General features: G+C 39.1%; 1 protein-coding gene across 15 annotated transcripts in view; it reads right to left on the reverse strand.

Moving 5' to 3' along the window:
• Positions 1-18,519, reverse strand: part of LOC114301175 (5'-3' exonuclease family protein) — a 92,416-nt gene that overhangs the window by 65,937 nt on the left and 7,960 nt on the right. For all 15 annotated transcript variants that reach the window (XR_014335474.1, XR_014335473.1, XR_014335472.1 and 12 more), the window contains exons 4-5: positions 14,002-14,081; positions 2,093-2,131 (exon numbers count right to left, since the gene is read on the reverse strand). Coding sequence is in view for 12 of the 15 variants with exons in the window: in XM_082878182.1 (XP_082734308.1) it covers positions 2,093-2,131; positions 14,002-14,081 (119 nt within the window). In the remaining 3 variants the exon portion in view is untranslated. The remainder of the gene's footprint in view (positions 1-2,092; positions 2,132-14,001; positions 14,082-18,519) is intronic.

The following is an 18,519-nucleotide window of genomic DNA, read 5'->3' on the forward strand; positions in this document are numbered from 1 at the left end:
AGATGGCACATCAATGAAGATCGAGGAACTCGACCGCTCCATCACAACTAATGAGTGGTACATATCAAACACATGAGCATGGTGGCGTAAAGTTTACAAATTTTTAGTATGTGAAAGGTAGAGTAATCAGAAGTTGAGAAAGTACTAAATTGACTAGGACCATCCTAGAAGTTTTGCTAGGGGACACCATAAAGAGAAAAGAGCCTATCAACAAGCCTCCTTATCAGATTTTAATTCGTACTTTGGGAAAATCATTGGGTACTAATTGATGGAAGAGTATGGTGTGAGGCACCCTTTGCAACCCCACTAACAAGCAGAAAGCAACATAACAATAGCCAAAACTACAAAGCAGAAGACAGCCCAACCACAGGACAACACAACAAACAGGTTTACTATTATCCATCTAGCCAACAACATTGTTTGCAACATGTCCTTGACACAAGTCCAAAAACAAATCAGATACTGATAACATCAAGACTAATCCCCATTCATCAATCTACCCAACAGAAGAATTCAGATGGTGGTCCACAAATTGGAAATGCTTTTGAAGGGAATGTGAATGCACCCAACCCTCCTAACTGAGAAACAGCCATCTAGAGAAGGACAAAGAACAAAAAAGAATACATCAAAAACCTAGATTCCTTGTCTTTGGATATAAAAGCATATACAAAGACTGTTGAATATAGAAATTAGAGTATATAAAATCTTTTTATTTTTTGTATTATGTATATAATCTGTGATTGTGTCAATCACTGATTTAGTATTGTTTCCTTATTTATATCGTTTCCTAAATTGTATCGTAAATCTATTATATATACATGGTCTCTACCTCATTTATGGGTAAGCCAAATAATTCTTATCATTGTTTTTGGTATCAAAGTTAGGTTAAGTACCTAGTAATTTTGCTTCACCGGCGGCGACAGCCTTGCCTTGGCCGCCCGCTGGTCCTCAACCCATTCCACTGCCATATTTTCTTTCAATATCACTTCGTGGTGATTTCTTCCGCTATCCACTAGTTTATTTCTATCCCAAATATCTTTATCATATTCTTTTTACTTGCAATCCATTTTTTTGTATATTTCTGTTTCACTTTGTCTTTCCTCTATTTCAACCTCAGATAGGTTTCTATCCTCAAACCTATTTGAGTTTGAGGGGAGTATTATACCTATATCATGACCCTGTAAACTGTCGCGACGTTGATTCCGGTCAATTCCTACAACGGTCCAACATAACCTTAAACTGTGCCGACCAAGGTCTTGTTGGCTGCCGACCAGGGTGTTTCCTAGCCATAGATACTTCGGCAACTCTTCTAGGGCAGTTCAGTCCCTGTTTTTTTCCCTTTCTAGGGTGTGGTGCTGATGTATTAAGCACTTTTTGACCTTTTTTATTTAATGGACTACCAAATTTGTTTGGTGGCATTTATTTGGACTAGCTATTGAGTTTTTTCCAGCTTCTTCCAGTCATCCATTGGCAAGTTACGATTATTGAATATCTTCACACCAGCTTGAGGGGGAGTGTTGAATACAAAAATTAGAGTACATAGAATCTTTTTATTTTTAGTATTATGTATATAATCTGTGATTGTGTCAATCACTGATTTAGTATTGTTTCCTTATTTATATCGTTTCCTAAATTGTATCATGAATCTATTATATATATATGGCCTCTACCTCATTTATAGGTAAGCCAAATAATTCTTTTCATTCTTTTAATACTAGCAAAGGAATAATGGAAAACTAGAAGCGACAGTCTAAAATCCATCTCTCTTTATACCATAAATATAGATTAAATGCCTCAGCATTATTCCAAATGTGGTAAGAGGAACTTGAATTTCAACCCTTCAACTAGCCAGATAGCAGGGGACCAATCTAAGTCAATCTTTCCAGCCCATTATTTAAACAGGAAAAGTACCCAAAAGAAAGAAGAAGAAAAATTAAAAGAAACTCTATCAACTAATTGTCAAAGAAAAAAGAGGTCACAGATAGTAATATCAGCACATCAAAAAATGAAACATTAAAAAGCACTGATTGTGCATTAGTTTTGAGTTTTTTTATTTTGAGAGAGACACACAAACAGAGGGAAAGATCCATACCGCCACATGTGAAGGGATAAATTCCAGAACATCAATTATCTGCGAGAACAATAGAAATCAGCAACACCTAAAATTCCCCAAAAAAAAACCGACAGAAAAATATAGTAATATTTATAGAGGCAATCAATCCATAATTTCAAGCAAAGAAAATTCATGCCCACGTGGAAGGATTTAAAATTAGGAGGAAAAAAGGCATTGACACAGTTTGTCTCATAATAATATTATAATTCATCATGGGTGAATTTAGTTGAAATTTCTCAAAGTAGACAACTTCATGTATCCAATATCAACTTCAGTTGTCTTACGGAAAGCTTCCATGGCAAGATACACCTTGATCTATGATTCTGGCAGCTATGTATACCGAATGGGTGTATATGTATATATATATATATGTATGTATGTTTAGAGATAGGTTTATTCTTTCAATGGGAATTTTGTGGCATATTTCGCAAGATTGTCATTACGTATACAAAATGTGGGAGTGAACATCCATATACATACATATGTATATACATATGTCCAACATCTAAAGTTCCACTCTTTCTTTTTCTTTTCCTTCATTTGGGTTTTGTGTGTGTCTATAAGAAAACACAATCTCTAGTGATAGAACCTTCAATTGCCTTGATCTAATTTTGGATTCAATATTCACAGAAAATTGTAATCTGGTTTACTGTATATCTCAGCTTAAAAAATATGAGTAACACTATAAACACATACATCTGTGTATGCATTATATGTATGTTTGAACAACTCACTTTTCTAAAATATACGTGGATGCCATGGTTGAGAGTGGCTAGTTGAGAAAGGGATGGGGTGGAGTTAGGCGAAAATGGGTTGTAGGTGGTGGTGATGGGTTGAGGGAGTAATGGAGAGGTTGTAGGTGGGGTTGAGAGAGAGAGAGAGAGAGAGAGAGAGAGAGAGAGAGAGAGAGAGCAGAGAATTTGGAGAAAGAGAGGAGGGCTTGTCTGCAACAATAATCGAAGGAGAAAGCATAAAGGGGCCAAACTCCCTCAACTCTGAGCACCCTTCATCACTCTCACAACTATCACCACCAATGCACCTTTCTCTCTCTAGAAACCCACTTGCAAATTTGGAGAGAAAAGGCCTAATTGTCCATTGGGTGGTCAAATTTGCAAAAACGAAGTCAACTACCTCAGGTAATACTAGCTCAAGTTTGAAGAGGTCTAGAGTTCAAGTCCCCCCATTTGCATTCTTTCTTCTCTCTATGTATGGATGTTTGCATTTCCACATGTAAGACGGAGTTGCATGTAAGGAAGGATGTTGGATAGCTCGATATACATTGGTAAGCCCATTTCCTAACAGCTTAAACTTTTGGGACAATTGGTGACTTAAGACTATTTGTAGACCAAGGCCTCGTTTGGGAATCCTCTTTTTTAGCTAAAAAGTCAAAAAGTTACTAAATTAGCCAAAAAGCCAACAACCCATACCAAAAAGTCAAAGATTCACTTTTCTCTCTACTTTTTGCACATCTTTTCGTAAAAAGCCAAAAAGTCATCCCAAACATACTAGTTTTTTTTAGCTCATATTTTAGCTAAATAGCCAAAAAGTTACTAAATTAGCCTGTTGTAGATGACACTAAAGAAACGTGTGCTAAAGTTGAGCATACTTGAGCATTTAAAATGCTTATTTTACTACATCAAAACTCCACCTCTAAAGAAACGTGTCCTAAAGTTGGGTAGTAGCCGGGCAACCCAATGCAACTCCATTTTGAGTTTTAGAGGAAGTTCTAATACACAGTTGTAGATGAGGAGCAGGTTCAGCATTTTCCTAGTTCAAAATGGTCTTCGTAAGGGGTTCATCCATGAATACACTGAAGCTGCAGCCTTGGCTACACAGCCACAGGTGCAAGACACCTTGTTTGTTTTGAGAGAAAACTAACTTAGAGAATGATTAGACAATCACCCCCCTTTATATTGATAATAGGTAGCTTAGAATGGAAGCTTTGGAGGCACAAATAAGGAAATAACAACTAATAGAATAAGAAAGTCCTAAGGCACTAATTAAGGATCAAAATATAATCTAAATAAGGAAACAAATAATAGAATGATCCTAACATATATTCTAACACTTCCCCTTAAGCTGGTACAAAGATATCTCTCATGCTCACATAGCCAAGAATATCATGAAATGGTTTCCTGCCAACTTTCTTAGTGAGTATATCTGCAAGTTGTTCGCCAGACTTCACAAATGGAGTACATAGTGTGCCACTAGTGAGCTTCTCTTTAATGGAGTGACGATTAAGTTCAACATGCTTTGTCTTGTCATGTTGAACAGGATTGTGAACTATGTTGATGGCAACCTTATTATCACAATATAGCCGCATGGAGACTTCCTGATCAATTCCCAAATCACGCAATAACAACTTAATCCACAAAAGCTCACACACACCTTGTGCCATAGTTCTAAACTTAGCTTTTGCACTAGACCTGGCAACCACATTCTGTTTCTTACTTCTCTAAGTAACCAAATTGCCCCCAACAAAGGTACAATACCCTGACGTGGATCTCCTATCAGTTATTGATCTTGCCCAATCAGCATCCGTATAAGCTTCCACACTAAGATGATCATGTTTGGAAAAATAAAGACCTTTTCTAGAAGAAGATTTCAAGTATTTCAAAATTCTTATAACTGCCGCCAAGTGTATTTCATGATGAGCATGCATAAATTGACTAACCACACTAAAGGCAATAGTAATATCAGGACGAGAATGAGATAAGTAAATAAGCTTACCCACTAGTCTCTGATAACTCCCCCTATCAACGGCTGCTTCCCCATTATCATCACAAAGTTTCTGATTAGATTCCAGTGGTGTGTCACAGACTTTACTTCCAAGCATCCCTGTTTCCTTCAACAAGTCAAAGATATATGTTCTCTGACAAATGAAAATCCCATCTTTCGACCTAGCCACTTCAATCCCCAGAAAGTACTTCAGGTTCCCCAAGACTTTGATTTCAAACTCACTTGCCAAATACTTCTTTAACAAAAGGTGTAGAAATTTAATGTATAAAGAGAAATAGAGAATTGTATTATTGATTGATTTATATTGATATCTATTACAATGATTCATGATTCCTATATATAGAAGAGGGTGAGTGTGTAGTAGATAAGGAGTAGGTGAAGTGGAGGTGGTAGTGGTGTAGTGGGTTAGGTTTAGTGGAGTAGGTGAGGTGGTAGTGGTGTAGTGGGTTAGGTTTAGTGGAGTAGGTTTAAGTGGGTGAAGTAGGTGGAGAGTAGGTGGATTTTAACAGCCCCCCGCAAACTCAAGGGGGATAGGAACTAACCAACTTGAGTTTGGAGAGAGTAACAAAACAAGAAAATATATAAAAATAAAAAAAGGATAGGAGACACTGTATGGTCGTGTCAGACCATTGGTGAAGACACTGTATGGGGGTGTCATAACGTTGTAGAGGACACTGTATGGGGGTGTCATAACGTTGTAGAGGACACTGTATGGCGGTGTCAGACCGATGTAGAAGACAGTTTATGGGGTCATGTCGGACCGTTGTAGAAGACAGTTTACGGGGTCATGTCGGACCGTTGTAGCAGACACTGTGTGGTCGTGTCAGACCGATGTAGAAGACAGTTTATGGGGTCATGTCGGACCGTTGTAGAAGACAGTTTACGGGGTCATGTCGGACCGTTGTAGAAGACTAACCGGAATCAATGTCGGGACAGTTTACAGAGTCTTGTCGGACCCTTGAAGGAGCTAACCGGAATCATTGTCGGGACAGTTTACAGAGTCTTGTCGGACCCTTGAAGGAGCTAACCGGAATCAATGTCGGGACAGTTTACTGAGTCTTGTCGGACCCATAAAGGAGCTAACCGGAATCAATGTCGGGACAGTTTACAGAGTCTTGTCGGACCCATAAAAAGTCGCACCCTCAAAAGGTGTGCCCAATCTTTCAAAAGGCGTGCCATCAAAAGGCGTGCCCAATCCATAAAAAGGCATGCCATCAAAAGGCGTGCCCAATCCATAAAAAGACGTGCCATCAAAAGGCGTGCCAAGTTGTCGGCGAGCGCCGAGCGGCTCATGATGCGCGTGTCTGCCTCTTCGTCAAGGTCTTTATAAATCGAGGCTGAAGCTGAGGCAGAAAACCCGCTAAAAAACTCTGAAAAAAACTCTTCGTGTTGCTGAGAGAGATAGTTCCTTTTGCTGAGAGAGTGTCTCTAAGAGCTGCAAATCTTGAAACACTCTGTAATACTCGGTTGCCCAGAAAATGGCCTCTTCGTCCCGTAGTCTGCTCACTCTCTTTCCAGACCTCAATGAGTCAACAAGAGAGAGAACTGGTGCGGTGGCCAGTGAACCTCAACCAAACACCTCTGTGTTTGCTCCGTTGAACTTTCCGATGCGGTCGGTGGAGCAAAAAATGGCGGTGCAAACTGATATTGAGGCCAATCAGTATACTCTGAAGTCATGTGTGGAAACCATGACTGCGGTCACAAACTTGTCGCACCGGCTGCAGAGCAGGACAAATGAGGTGCAACAGTTAAACTCCCAGCTGGCTCTGCTCCAACGCATGTATAAGGATGCGCGAGCAGAGATAAGTGTGCTAAAGGCGGAAACTAAGGAGCTGAAGCGGAAGGCCACCGTGATGTTCCGATTTGGAGGGCCACCATATGCTGTAGTGGAGGAGCAGGGAGGAGTGATCGTGCCCAGTGGAGTGGGAAACACGGAGGCAACACCGTCAAGGACCGCCCAGGATGGAGGCAAGAAGAAAAGACCAGCGGAATAGGCGAAAAAGTGAGGTCGGTGGGTGGCCGTCTGCAGAAAAGAAAACAAATCATGTGGTGTTGTGGTGTTGTGGTTGTTTGTTTTTTTTTTTTTTTTTTTTTTTTTTTTTTGTTAAAATTGTGATCGGGGTTGATCCCTGAGATGAATAAAAGATGGTTTGGTGTGCAAAGCTATATGGTATGAATGGAATTTGAAAAAGATTAAAAAATAATGTGAAAGAAAAATAAAGAAAGAAATAATAAAAATATATTTGAAATCAAAATGAAAGATGGGGGAAATAAGGAAAGTGGTTTGGAGAAAATAAATAAAAATAATGGATTTTGAAATCAAACGGAGGAGAGAGGGGACAAGCCCATGTGAGAGAAAGAGGGGAAAAATGATAGCCGATGCACCCAAAAATAATCTAGCTGCTATCCACAGGCGCTTAGGGGAAGGAAATGGTAGCAAGAGACGGCCAACACCATATATGGCTATAGCAAAGAAATTGAGTATCAAGCTCAATGGGCTAGGATTTAGACCAGAGAGTAAAGCCACTGGTCCTGTTGAACACACACCTCCAAGGCTCAAATAATCAAAACATGCTTCACGCATTTCCTTCCTTGCTTGATCAGGAGATGCGCAAAACACCTTATACAGGGCTCCAGTCATTCCTCCACCAGTTAAAGGATGACGCATGTTGAAAGCATCACCTATTAATAGTGCTCCAGGAGTAGGGTAAGGAGCAGCTGGCATACTTCCATTGGGCATTGTTCTAATACTTCCCTTATCAATTTCAGCTATAAATGAATCATGCAGCTCAGGTGGAACCTGGGGAGCCACCAGAGGGAAGCAAAGCCGAAGGCTGCTGCAAAGCCGAAGGCTGTAAAAGCGAAAAAGGAAAAGAAGGCTCCGGCTAAGACAAAAACTGCTGCGCCAAAAGCTAAAGCCGCTGTGAAGCCCAAGCCAGCGGCAAAGGCCAAGCCAGCTGCGAAGCCAAAAGCTGCTGTGAAACCGAAGGCTGCCGTGAAGCTGAAAGCTGCAGTGAAGCTCAAGGCTGTGGCGAAGCCCAAACCAAAGCCGAAGGCGAAGGATCCTAACAAGAGGCAAATGAGCATGGAGGAGAAGCATAGATTGAGTGTTGGGTTGCAGAGTTTACTCCAGGAAAAGATGCCACAGTTAGTGCAGATTATGAAGAAGAGGAATTCACATTGGCCTCAAAAGAGAGGATTTAGGCAGTGATGGGAAGGTATGTGTAGAAAATAAGCGGAATAGGTTGAGGTCCGGCGGGCGGCCAAGGCGAGGTTGCCGCCCGCCGGTGAAACGAAAAATACTAAGTGCTTAACCTTGCTCTGATACCATGTAGAAATTTAATGTATAAAGAGAAATAGAGAATTGTATTATTGATTGATTTATATTGATATCTATTACAATGATTCATGATTCCTATATATAGAAGAGGGTGAGTGTGTAGTAGATAAGGAGTAGGTGAAGTGGAGGTGGTAGTGGTGTAGTGGGTTAGGTTTAGTGGAGTAGGTGAGGTGGTAGTGGTGTAGTGGGTTAGGTTTAGTGGAGTAGGTTTAAGTGGGTGAAGTAGGTGGAGAGTAGGTGGATTTTAACAGATTTCCTCTACATCATCTCCTATAAACACTATGTCATCCACATATACAATGAGAGTTGTAGTTTTACCATGAGAGGAATGTTTAACAAACAAAGTATGATCAGCCTAACTTTATTTGAAGCCATATTTTAGCATCGCCTGAGTGAATCTCTCAAACCAAGTCCTAAGAGACTGTTTGAGGCCATATGAAGACTTCCAAAGTCGACACACCTTACCCTTAGTTTGACGAGTTTCAAAGTCAAGAGGAATGTCCAAATACACCTCCTCCTCTAGGTCACCATACAGGAAAGCATTCTTCACATCAAACTGATGAAGTGGCCAATCCAAATTAGTTGCTAGAGAGAGAAGTCCTATGACTGAATTCATCTTTGCAATAGGAGCAAATGTCTCTTGGTAGTCCACCCCATAAGTCTGAATGAAACCTTTTGCTACAAGTCAAGCATTATACTGCTCAATTGAACCATCTACCTTGTGCTTCACAGTATACACCCATTTGCATCCCTCAGTTCATTTGCCCTTAGGTAACTCAGTCAAATCCCAAGTGTCATTCTTACGAAGTGCTTTCATTTCCTCCACCATAGCCAATTTCCACTCAAGAATAGTAAGAGCATCCCGAAAATGATTAGGTATACTAACAGAAGAAATTTTTGACACAAAAGCTTTATATGAAGAGGACAAATGAGAATTGGACACAAAGTTAGAAGTAGGATGATGAGTACAAGATCTCATACCTTTTCTCTTGGCAATGGGCATATCAAGATCAATAGGCTCAGACCCAGAGGTAGTGATATCAAGAGTTTTAGGGTTACCTGGACCTTCATCAAGAGAAGGAGACGACAGTGATTGATCAGAAATGGTCTCTTGTATCCAAGTAACTTTCTATCTTTCTTTATCCCTGACATAGACTTGCCTTTCTCTGTTCTTGGCAACATCAGATTTTGTATTGCTAGTAATAGGTACCAGTGGAGGTGGTACTAGGCCCGGAACAATAGGAGCAATAACAGGTACCGCTGGTGGCGGTATTGGGTCAAGAACAATAGAAGTAACAGGACTCTCTCCACTCCAAGACTCCCCCTAAAAAGATGATTGGCACACTGGACAGGACAAGAAGTAAGATTGATACTCAAAGAAGGTGACATCCATGGACATAAACCATTGAGACTCAAAGAAGGATTATAACACTTGTACCCCTTTTGAGTAGGAGAGTAACCTAAGAACACAAACTTGAGAGAATAAGGATCCAACTTACCCCAAAAAGGAGAATGATTGTGACCAAAATACACACAGCCAAAGGTTCTTGGAGGAATGGAAAACAGAGACTCAGAAATTAAGAGAACCTGAAGAGGTGCCCTTTTTTGTAAGACTAGTGTAGGAAGACGGTTAATGAGATATGCAACAGTGAGAATAGCCTCGGCCAAGATTTCAAAATGCGGCATTACGTAACTGTTACAGCCGTTACGTAACGGTTGCGGCAGTAGGCACCACGTGTTATCCCCACTTTTGCGGTGTGATTGAGATTCATAGGTGTGTCGGCCGTAACAGTACCGTAACGGCCCGTTACGCAATATTCTGAACACTTTGTGTCCCAAAAAAAAAAACAAAAAGCTGAAAAATTATATTATACAGGTTTTATACATACCTTTATGGTTGATTGGTCTACTTTGCAAGGAGTTGAGTTCAACAAAAAAGAGTGAAGAGGAAAGAAGGAAGAACCGATGTTATTGAAGATGAAGAGGGAAGATGGAGGAGTGAGAGAGAGAGAGAGAGAAGAGGAAAGATGAAGAACTGATGTTGAAGATGATGAACTGATGTTGTTGTTGAAGAGGAAGAACTGATGTTGTCGATGCATCTTCCAAATCTACTAAGAAATCAAAAGGTTTTTTTTTTTTTTTTTTTTTTGGTCTAAGTTGATGATGATGAATGTTGGAGTTCCATAGACACTTCTAGCAAATACAACTGCTTCTTGAAATCATTTTTTATTATTGTTTTGGTTGTGTGCCAGTGGTTGTTTGCAACCAAAAAAAAAAAGTATTATTGTTTCACTCCTATTAGCTGTCTCTTCAAATCAATTTTTTTTATTGTTTTGTTTGTGTCAGTTGTTTGCAAAAAAAAATAATAAACAAATAAATAATTTTTTTTTATTATTATTATTATTGTTGTTGTTGTTTCACTCCTAGTAGTTGTCTCTTCAAATCTTTTTTTTTTTTTTTAATTGTTTTATTTGTGTGCGCCAGCTGTTGTTTCCAAAAAAAAAAATAATAATAATAATATTATTATTGTGTGGTTATCATCTATTTGGTAGCTCTTGATTAAAAATATATATATATATATAAGCTCTTGTTTTAAGAATATTTATTTTTTTATTTTTGTGACTATTTATCTTATAATAGTTAGTGATTGATTTTTTTTTAAATATCTAAAAAAACATAATACCTATAATTATATATTAATATATATTTTATACATGTTAGTTTTTATTAATTAGTTTATTTCATCTAGAAATTTTTGCCACAAGTGTAATATAAATTTATGACATATAAAGTCATTAATCATTAAAATAAAATGTAAAACAAAAAACTCATTTTATAGTGATTTAAAAATATGAAATATATTGGATCATACTTAAAATTAACAAAAATTTATCAAAATTTATTTTTAAATCCAATAAATTCGATTTTAAAAAAAATGCATATTGGTAAGTTTTTTTCAAATTTTGTAAAAAATAAAAACATTCACAGTTCCGGTTACCACAACCATTACGTTACGACCTTTACACCCCGCAACAACAACCGCGCCACCGCCACCGCCACCACTACCGCTACGGCAATTGCAACCGCTTTTCAAAACCTTGGCGTCGGCCCAATATATGCCCATAGAAAAACACATACAGCGAGCCATATCAAGGAATGACGATTCTTGCGCTCGGCAACCCCATTCTATTGAGAGGTGTCAATGCAAGATATTTGATAGATAATGCCATGAATGAAAAAATATTATATGGTGCTTGAACTCTCCCATCAACATATCCCATCTTCCTCTACTCTTCAAAAAAAATGTCAGACGTTGAGATCATGCAAGGTAATTCTGACCATTAAACAGAGAGGTGGTGATTTTGAGGCTAGGGTTCAGGTTCTCAGAAGTAGTAGTCATAACTAGACTGGGACTCTCCTCTTTAGATGGGTGAGAAGTAGTGGATTCACTAGATGGGTCAACCATGTTTATGCTACTATCTTAACCAAAAAAACACAGCACTAATCACAATAATGGAAAGAGGGAATGGAATGGGCAAGCAATCTCAAACACAAACCACTATGGGAGCATAACACTTAGATTAATGGGGCCATTTAGCACCCCAAAGAATAAATAAAATGGTTAAAAAAAATGTGAGACTTCAATCAAAATAAGTCTTGGGTTCAACCACAATGAAAACAAAAACACAGTAGTAATAAAGAGGATGAATCAAGGAGTGTTATCCAGACATACAATGTGGAGAAACACTTAGACATTATCACAGAGAGTTCGAAACAAACAAGAGAAGGCCAGAGGGAAGTCCAAAGCACCTACTAGACCATGGAAGAAGGCTGAAGATACCCAGAAGGGTGTCAATTTGATCCGAAAAACCTTAGGAGGGTGTCGGTTAGAGCCGAAAAACCCTGGGGTAGGTGTCGGCTGGTCTGAAACCACCCAGAGAAGTGTCGGAAGAGCTCAACAGGCCCTAAACGGCAGCTAGAGGCCTTTTGCTGGAGCCGACAGGGTCTGGAACAGGTTGGGTAATGACGGGTAGTGGTCGGGTCGTGTATTGATGATGGCTAGTGGTTGTGTGGGTGACGGGTTTAGCGTTTTGGCTCTGATACCATGTTTGTTTGAGAAAAAACTAACTTAGAGAATGATTAGACAATCACCCCCTTTTATATTGATAATAGGTAGCTTATAATGGAAGTCATGGAGGCACAAATAAGGAAATAACAGAATAAGGAAATAACAGCTAATAGAATAAGAAAGTCCTAAGGCACTAATTAAGGAATCAAAATATAATGTAAATAAGGAAACAAATAATAGAATGATCCTAACATATATTCTAACACAACCATCCTCATCATGTATTCTTAACCTCGTGCTAGAGGTTTGGCAAACCTCCATTTCCCAAACCTTTGAACTCTGATTTGCATACTTGTGCAGTAGAGAGTACTCATCCTATAAGAATGGAACCAACCATCTGGCCAAAGATATCTATCCGAAGCAATAAGAGATTGCAACATATATAGGAATTTCCCATCTCTTCTTTATATCTCTTTTCCTTTTATCCTTGATAATTGATGGCTTAAATAAGAGATTGCAAGCTTGCATGAATCAGCTGTTACTTCTTCTATGTTCAACAGACTTGGAAATCCACATTGCAGCTTTGACCAAAGAAAATCTCCTCACTTTTTCCTCTCTGCTATTTCTCACCTTTGTTATACTAACCACTTCTCCCCTAGTCTTACCCCATTGGCTTATTGCTATCTTACCGCCACCAACCAGACTTTCATATAAATTCTTAATCATTTAGAGTAGCCAATATTTTCCCATCCAAAACAATTTATTCATTCATACTTGAAATCTATTTTTTATTCAGAAGCTTGTGAAATATTTATGCTTTTGTATTGATTTCTATGAGTTGCAAGTCTTCAATAAAGTTCACTCCTTGCCATATATCAGTGTAGTATAGCCCATTTTCCACTCTAGTTTACCTGTTGTGTGTGGATGATCAGTTGTCAAGTTGGATATAACAGACCTGATTTGTGAGCTTGACAGTTCCTACCAAGGGACTCTAAAGCTTTAATAAATCCTATGTTACATGTCCCAAGTTTTCTCTGTGTGTTTTGTGCATATACACATGAATGCCTACACAGGAAAATGGTAGCAGAAATTCTGTCAAACTAAACGAAGTATAGTTGATTTAATCTTTGAAATGCTTCGATGACCAATATTAGTAGTACAAACTTAAAAAAGCAATTTCATTATAATACCCTAGTTTAGAAGAGAAGTATGGCACTTATCATATTTCAAACAGACTTATTCCTCCAACTGAACAATATGCTTAATTGTCTTCCAACCATTTTTAGCGTTAGAGAGGGAAAGAGGTGTGGGAAGGAGCATAACTTAGAAAGCCAAATGGTTGTTTCTACCAGGTGAACCATAAAAATTTCCAATCAACAATTAAATTGCCTTTAAGTGTCCATATTCCAAATGCAAAATGATAGCTAAAGCACTTGACATAGATAAGCCCTAGATAACACCAAAGCTTTGAAGGATTCAAACTTTTTAGAAAATCAACTTCACCAACCACTACTCAGCTAATCCTGTTCCTAAGAGAACAGGTAATTCGAACAACCAAAGAAGTGCAAGATAAAATGGAATCTCCATTTGACCACACAAAAAAAAAAAAATTGAGAATTATATCAGCCCATTGCTCTATCTGTTCAAAACTAATAATTAATAAATATTAGCTCATAGCTCTATAAAGATACTGGAAGAACGGAACAGTAGAAGAATGAAGCTAAGATAAACATGACTTACAAGAGATAAAGCTGTAGATATAGTTAAGACCCAATCTCCATTGCCATCAGCATGTGAGAGGTGACCATGGTGCAACTTTGCTACTCACAATGCAATGAAAAGAAAACAACCATTAGCAAAAGAGCATTAGTGAGGATTAAAAAGAGATAAGCACATAGATACAATTTATACTATGTCAGGCTGTATGCTGAGGCAAAACTAAAGGGTAATTCTGAGACACAAGATCACGTGGGTCGATTGAGTGGGCCAATCACAAAAAGGGAGAGCAGTGGGTCAAACAATCACGGGGGCCAAGTGCAACTCAAGATAAGCCAAACTCAAAGCTCTCAAGTTTAAAGTGACATGATCAAATGGCCAAAGGGCACTATTTATAAAGGTTGGGGGCATTCTTGGAATACAAAAGGGTAGTTTTTATCAATGAAACATCAAATCACCTCACCTACTATCAAAATAACCACCTCGAAGTGGTTCACACTCCCATTGTTTGTTAAAGCAAGCGCACAAAGAACATAATGTAAATATATGTATCCATCTCCATTACATAGAACCTCCGCATCTTGGCAACACATGGACCTATGGTGATTCTTTTTTTTTTTTTTTTTTTTTTTGGATCAACAACAAAAGCTTTATTAATAAAACTGAAAAAGGAGAGAAGAGGATGAGGCATCCTCTGAATACAAAACAGTGAGAAGACAACAAGAAAAAGCTCTTAACCGACTAAAAACAATCAAAAGCTTACAAAGCACACACCGCTAACCAATCTCTAGCTAACAAAAAGAGTGGAACTCCTTTAAATAAAGAGTTCCCCGACGCCCAAAAAGAAGATAAGTGACAAACATGATCCCGTAAACAATCCACCTCCCGAAATTTATCTTCAAACAACCTCTGATTACGCTCCCACCATAGCACCCAAAAAGTTGCAAAGACCACACAAGTCCATAAAATTTTGGCTCTCTTCAATCCTCCAAATGTATGAAAATCAATTACGAGCATATGTACGCTCCTTTTTGGGGCCACCCACATACCGTTTCCAACACGAAACAATCTATGCCATAGATTCAAAGCTATTGGACAATGCAAGAATAAGTGATCCACGGATTCCCTGCTCTTACAACACAGAATATACCACTGAGGATTTAAAAGACGATTTGGTCTCCTTTTCTGCAATGTATCATTGGTCAAAATTCCCCCATGAATCAAGGCCCACATGAACACCTTTACCTTTAAGGGAACACAAGCCTTCCAAACTTTTTTACAAAAAGGGAATTGAGGGATTTGAGGATTATTGATGATGTAGTCAAAAAGAGACTTGCAAGAAAATATGCCGGACGAATGAAGTGCCCAAACCCTCTTATCCTCCAAAAGAGGAGATAAAGAAAAGTGATCAACTCTAGATAATAAAGAAACCAACTGTGAAGCCTCCCTATCATTAAGATTTCAAGAAAAATCAAAGTTCCAAGCAATTGGAGCTAAGAGAGAGCAAGCCATGGAAGCAATTGAAGAATTATGAGAACGAGCCACTCGATAAAAATGCGAAAAATCCGCGGCAAAAGAAGATTGACCCATCCAAACATCCTCCCAAAACCGAACAACTTCCCCATTACCCACACTTACAGAAAGATGTCGAGACCAACATGTGAAAATTTGAGAAATTGACTTCCAAGGAGCACGGCAACTACCCCTTAAAACCACTCGTGAATCCCTACCATTGTCCTGAATCCCATATTTGCTTCTAATAACCGAATGCCATAATGAATCAATCTCCAGTGGAAATCTCCATAACCACTTGCCAAGAAGGGCCAAGTTCCTAGCAACAATGTTACCGATAGCCAAACCCCCTTTCTCCTTAGATAACGACACCACCTCCCAATTCACCAAATGATCCTTTTTCCCCTCATCCTTACCTTCCCAAAGAAAATCCCGCATCAACTTTTCTATTGAACTTGCCACCTTAACTGGAATCTTGAACAAAGATAAATAATAGATAGGAATTCCGCTCAAAACAGTCTTAACCAAAGTGTACCTTCCCCCTCGAGATAATAAAGCCTTGCTCCAGCCGTCCAATCTTTTGCCAATCTTTTCCATTACTGGAGTCCAAAAAGCTTCACTCCTAGGATTACCCCCCAAAGGAAGACCCAAATACTTAATCGGAAGGGACTCTATACCACAACCTAAAAGAGATGCCCTACTCTGAAGGTGATCTTGCTGCATATTAATTCCCACCACTACTTTTTCCCAAATTAACCTTGAGTCCCGAAATAAGCCCAAAGATTCTCAAGATCGAATACAAGTTGAATATCTGATTTTCATCCCCCGTAGAAAAAAAGATAGTATCATCCGCATATTGTAAATGGGTCACACTAACTCTACCCCGCCCCACCTCCAACCCCTCTACTATCAACCATCCTACCCAAAACATCCGCCACCAAAATAAAAAGGAAGGGAGAAAGAGGGTCCCCTTGTCGAAGTCCTCTCGAAGCCCTAAAACACTCCCCTGGTTTCCCGTTAACTATAACTGACATATTGCAGGTCGACAAACAACCCCTAATCCAAGATCTCCACCTCCCACCGTATCCTTTCTTATCCATAACAAAATCTAAAAATTGCCAATCCACATTGTCATATGCCTTCTCAAAATCAACCTTAAAAATAAGTCATTCCCTCCCTGAACTCCTATATTCCTCCACTACTTCATTTGCCACTAAGGCAACATCTAAAATTTGTCTACCTTTCACAAAAGCCCCTTGCACCCTAGACACCGTATCCCCTAAAGACATCCTAAGTCTTTTTGATAAAACCTTTCCCAAGATCTTATACAATGACGTTACCAAACTAATAGGCCTAAGATCTCCAATTCTAACAGCATTGACTTTCTTAGGAATTAAACAGATGAATGTGGCATTTGAGCTCAAATTAACAATTCCGGACTCATAAAATTCCAAAAACACTCTCAACAAATCCCCTTTCACCACCTCCCAACAATCTTGAAAGACAGCCATAGAAAAACCATCCGGACCTGGAGCTTTATCTCTCTCACAATCAAAAACTGCCTCTGGAATTTCTGTTTCATCAAAAGGCTTTTCAAGCCATATTGCAATTTCCGGATCAATGGTTCCCCAATCTAGTCCTTCAATCCCCGGTCTACTCATCTCTTCCTTCGAATAAAGTTGGGAATAAAATTCATAAATGCCACTGACAATCTGATTCTCCCTGTCCTCCACAACCCCTGGATTTAATTCTAATCTCTTGATGAACTTTTTTCTTTTCCCATCTGCAACCTTGTGAAAAAATTTTGAACTAACGTCCCCTTCCTTCAACCATTTGATCTTTGCTTTTTGAGCCCAATGAATTTGCTCCCTAAAAGTCAACTCCTCCAGTTTCAATCTACACTCGGATCTTTCCTTTCTCAATGACTCAACTAAACCCCCATGCGTCTCCAAATCATCTAACTCTACTATTCTACTTATCACCTCCTTTTTTGAAGATTCCAAAATCCCAAACACCTCCCTATTCCAACACTTTACCTTCTCCTTGACCATTTTCAACTTTCTCATAAATTTAAAACCTTCCCAGCCGTGACAACTAGCATTGGACCACCATTCCTCAAAATTTCGCTTAAAACATGCATGCTCCAACCACATATTCTCAAATCTAAAAGGCGTCGGACCCCATTTTAATGGACAACTTTCGAGCACAATAGGACAATGATCTGAAACTATTCTAGGCAACGATTCTTGTTTTGAATTGGGAAAAACCCCATCCCACCCCAAAGAATATAAAAATCTATCCAGTCTACAGCACACCAAATTCTCTTGGAGATTAGACCAAGTAAATCTGGTATTACACAAAGGAGGATCCACCAACTCACACTCTCGTATGAACGAGTCAAAATCTCTCATCCCCCTAGTCGTTCTAATCCCATTAAGTTTTTCTGAAACCGTTCTAACCACATTAAAATCCCCCCCAACACACCAATTTGGTGAACACAACCCAAATAATCCAGCTATCTCCTCCCAAAAATCCTTTCTCCTAGAAGGCCTGTTAGGGCCATAAACACCTGTCAACCACCACTCCGAATTATCTAAGTTCCTAAACCTAATTGATAACGAAAACTCCCCCACGATTGTTTCACACTCAGAAACAACTCTCTCATCCCACAAAATCAAAACACCCCCTGATCTACCACTTGCAGGCAAACACACCCATCTCCTATGTCTAACCCCCCAAAGGCTTTGCATGAACCTTCTCTCACATACTTCTACTTTGGTTTCCTGTAAAACAACAATGTCCGGTTGATGATGTCTAAGAAAATCCTTGATAACACCCCTCTTTTTCCGAGAGCCCAGACCCCTAATATTCCAGCTAAAAATCTTCAGAAGGAAACCTTATCTCCCCTACCCGCCCCACTTCTCCTCTCATAATTCACTGAACTTGCTAGATTCTTTAATTCCCTAGCCCCCTTTTTACTACTATCACCTTCCTTTCTAACAGCTAACCCCCTCGTGGGCCTATTACTCA

Source organism: Camellia sinensis, chromosome 7 (genome assembly GCF_055761805.1).
Source record: "Camellia sinensis isolate YWXY chromosome 7, ASM5576180v1, whole genome shotgun sequence".
NCBI classification, from domain to species: domain Eukaryota; kingdom Viridiplantae; phylum Streptophyta; class Magnoliopsida; order Ericales; family Theaceae; genus Camellia; species Camellia sinensis.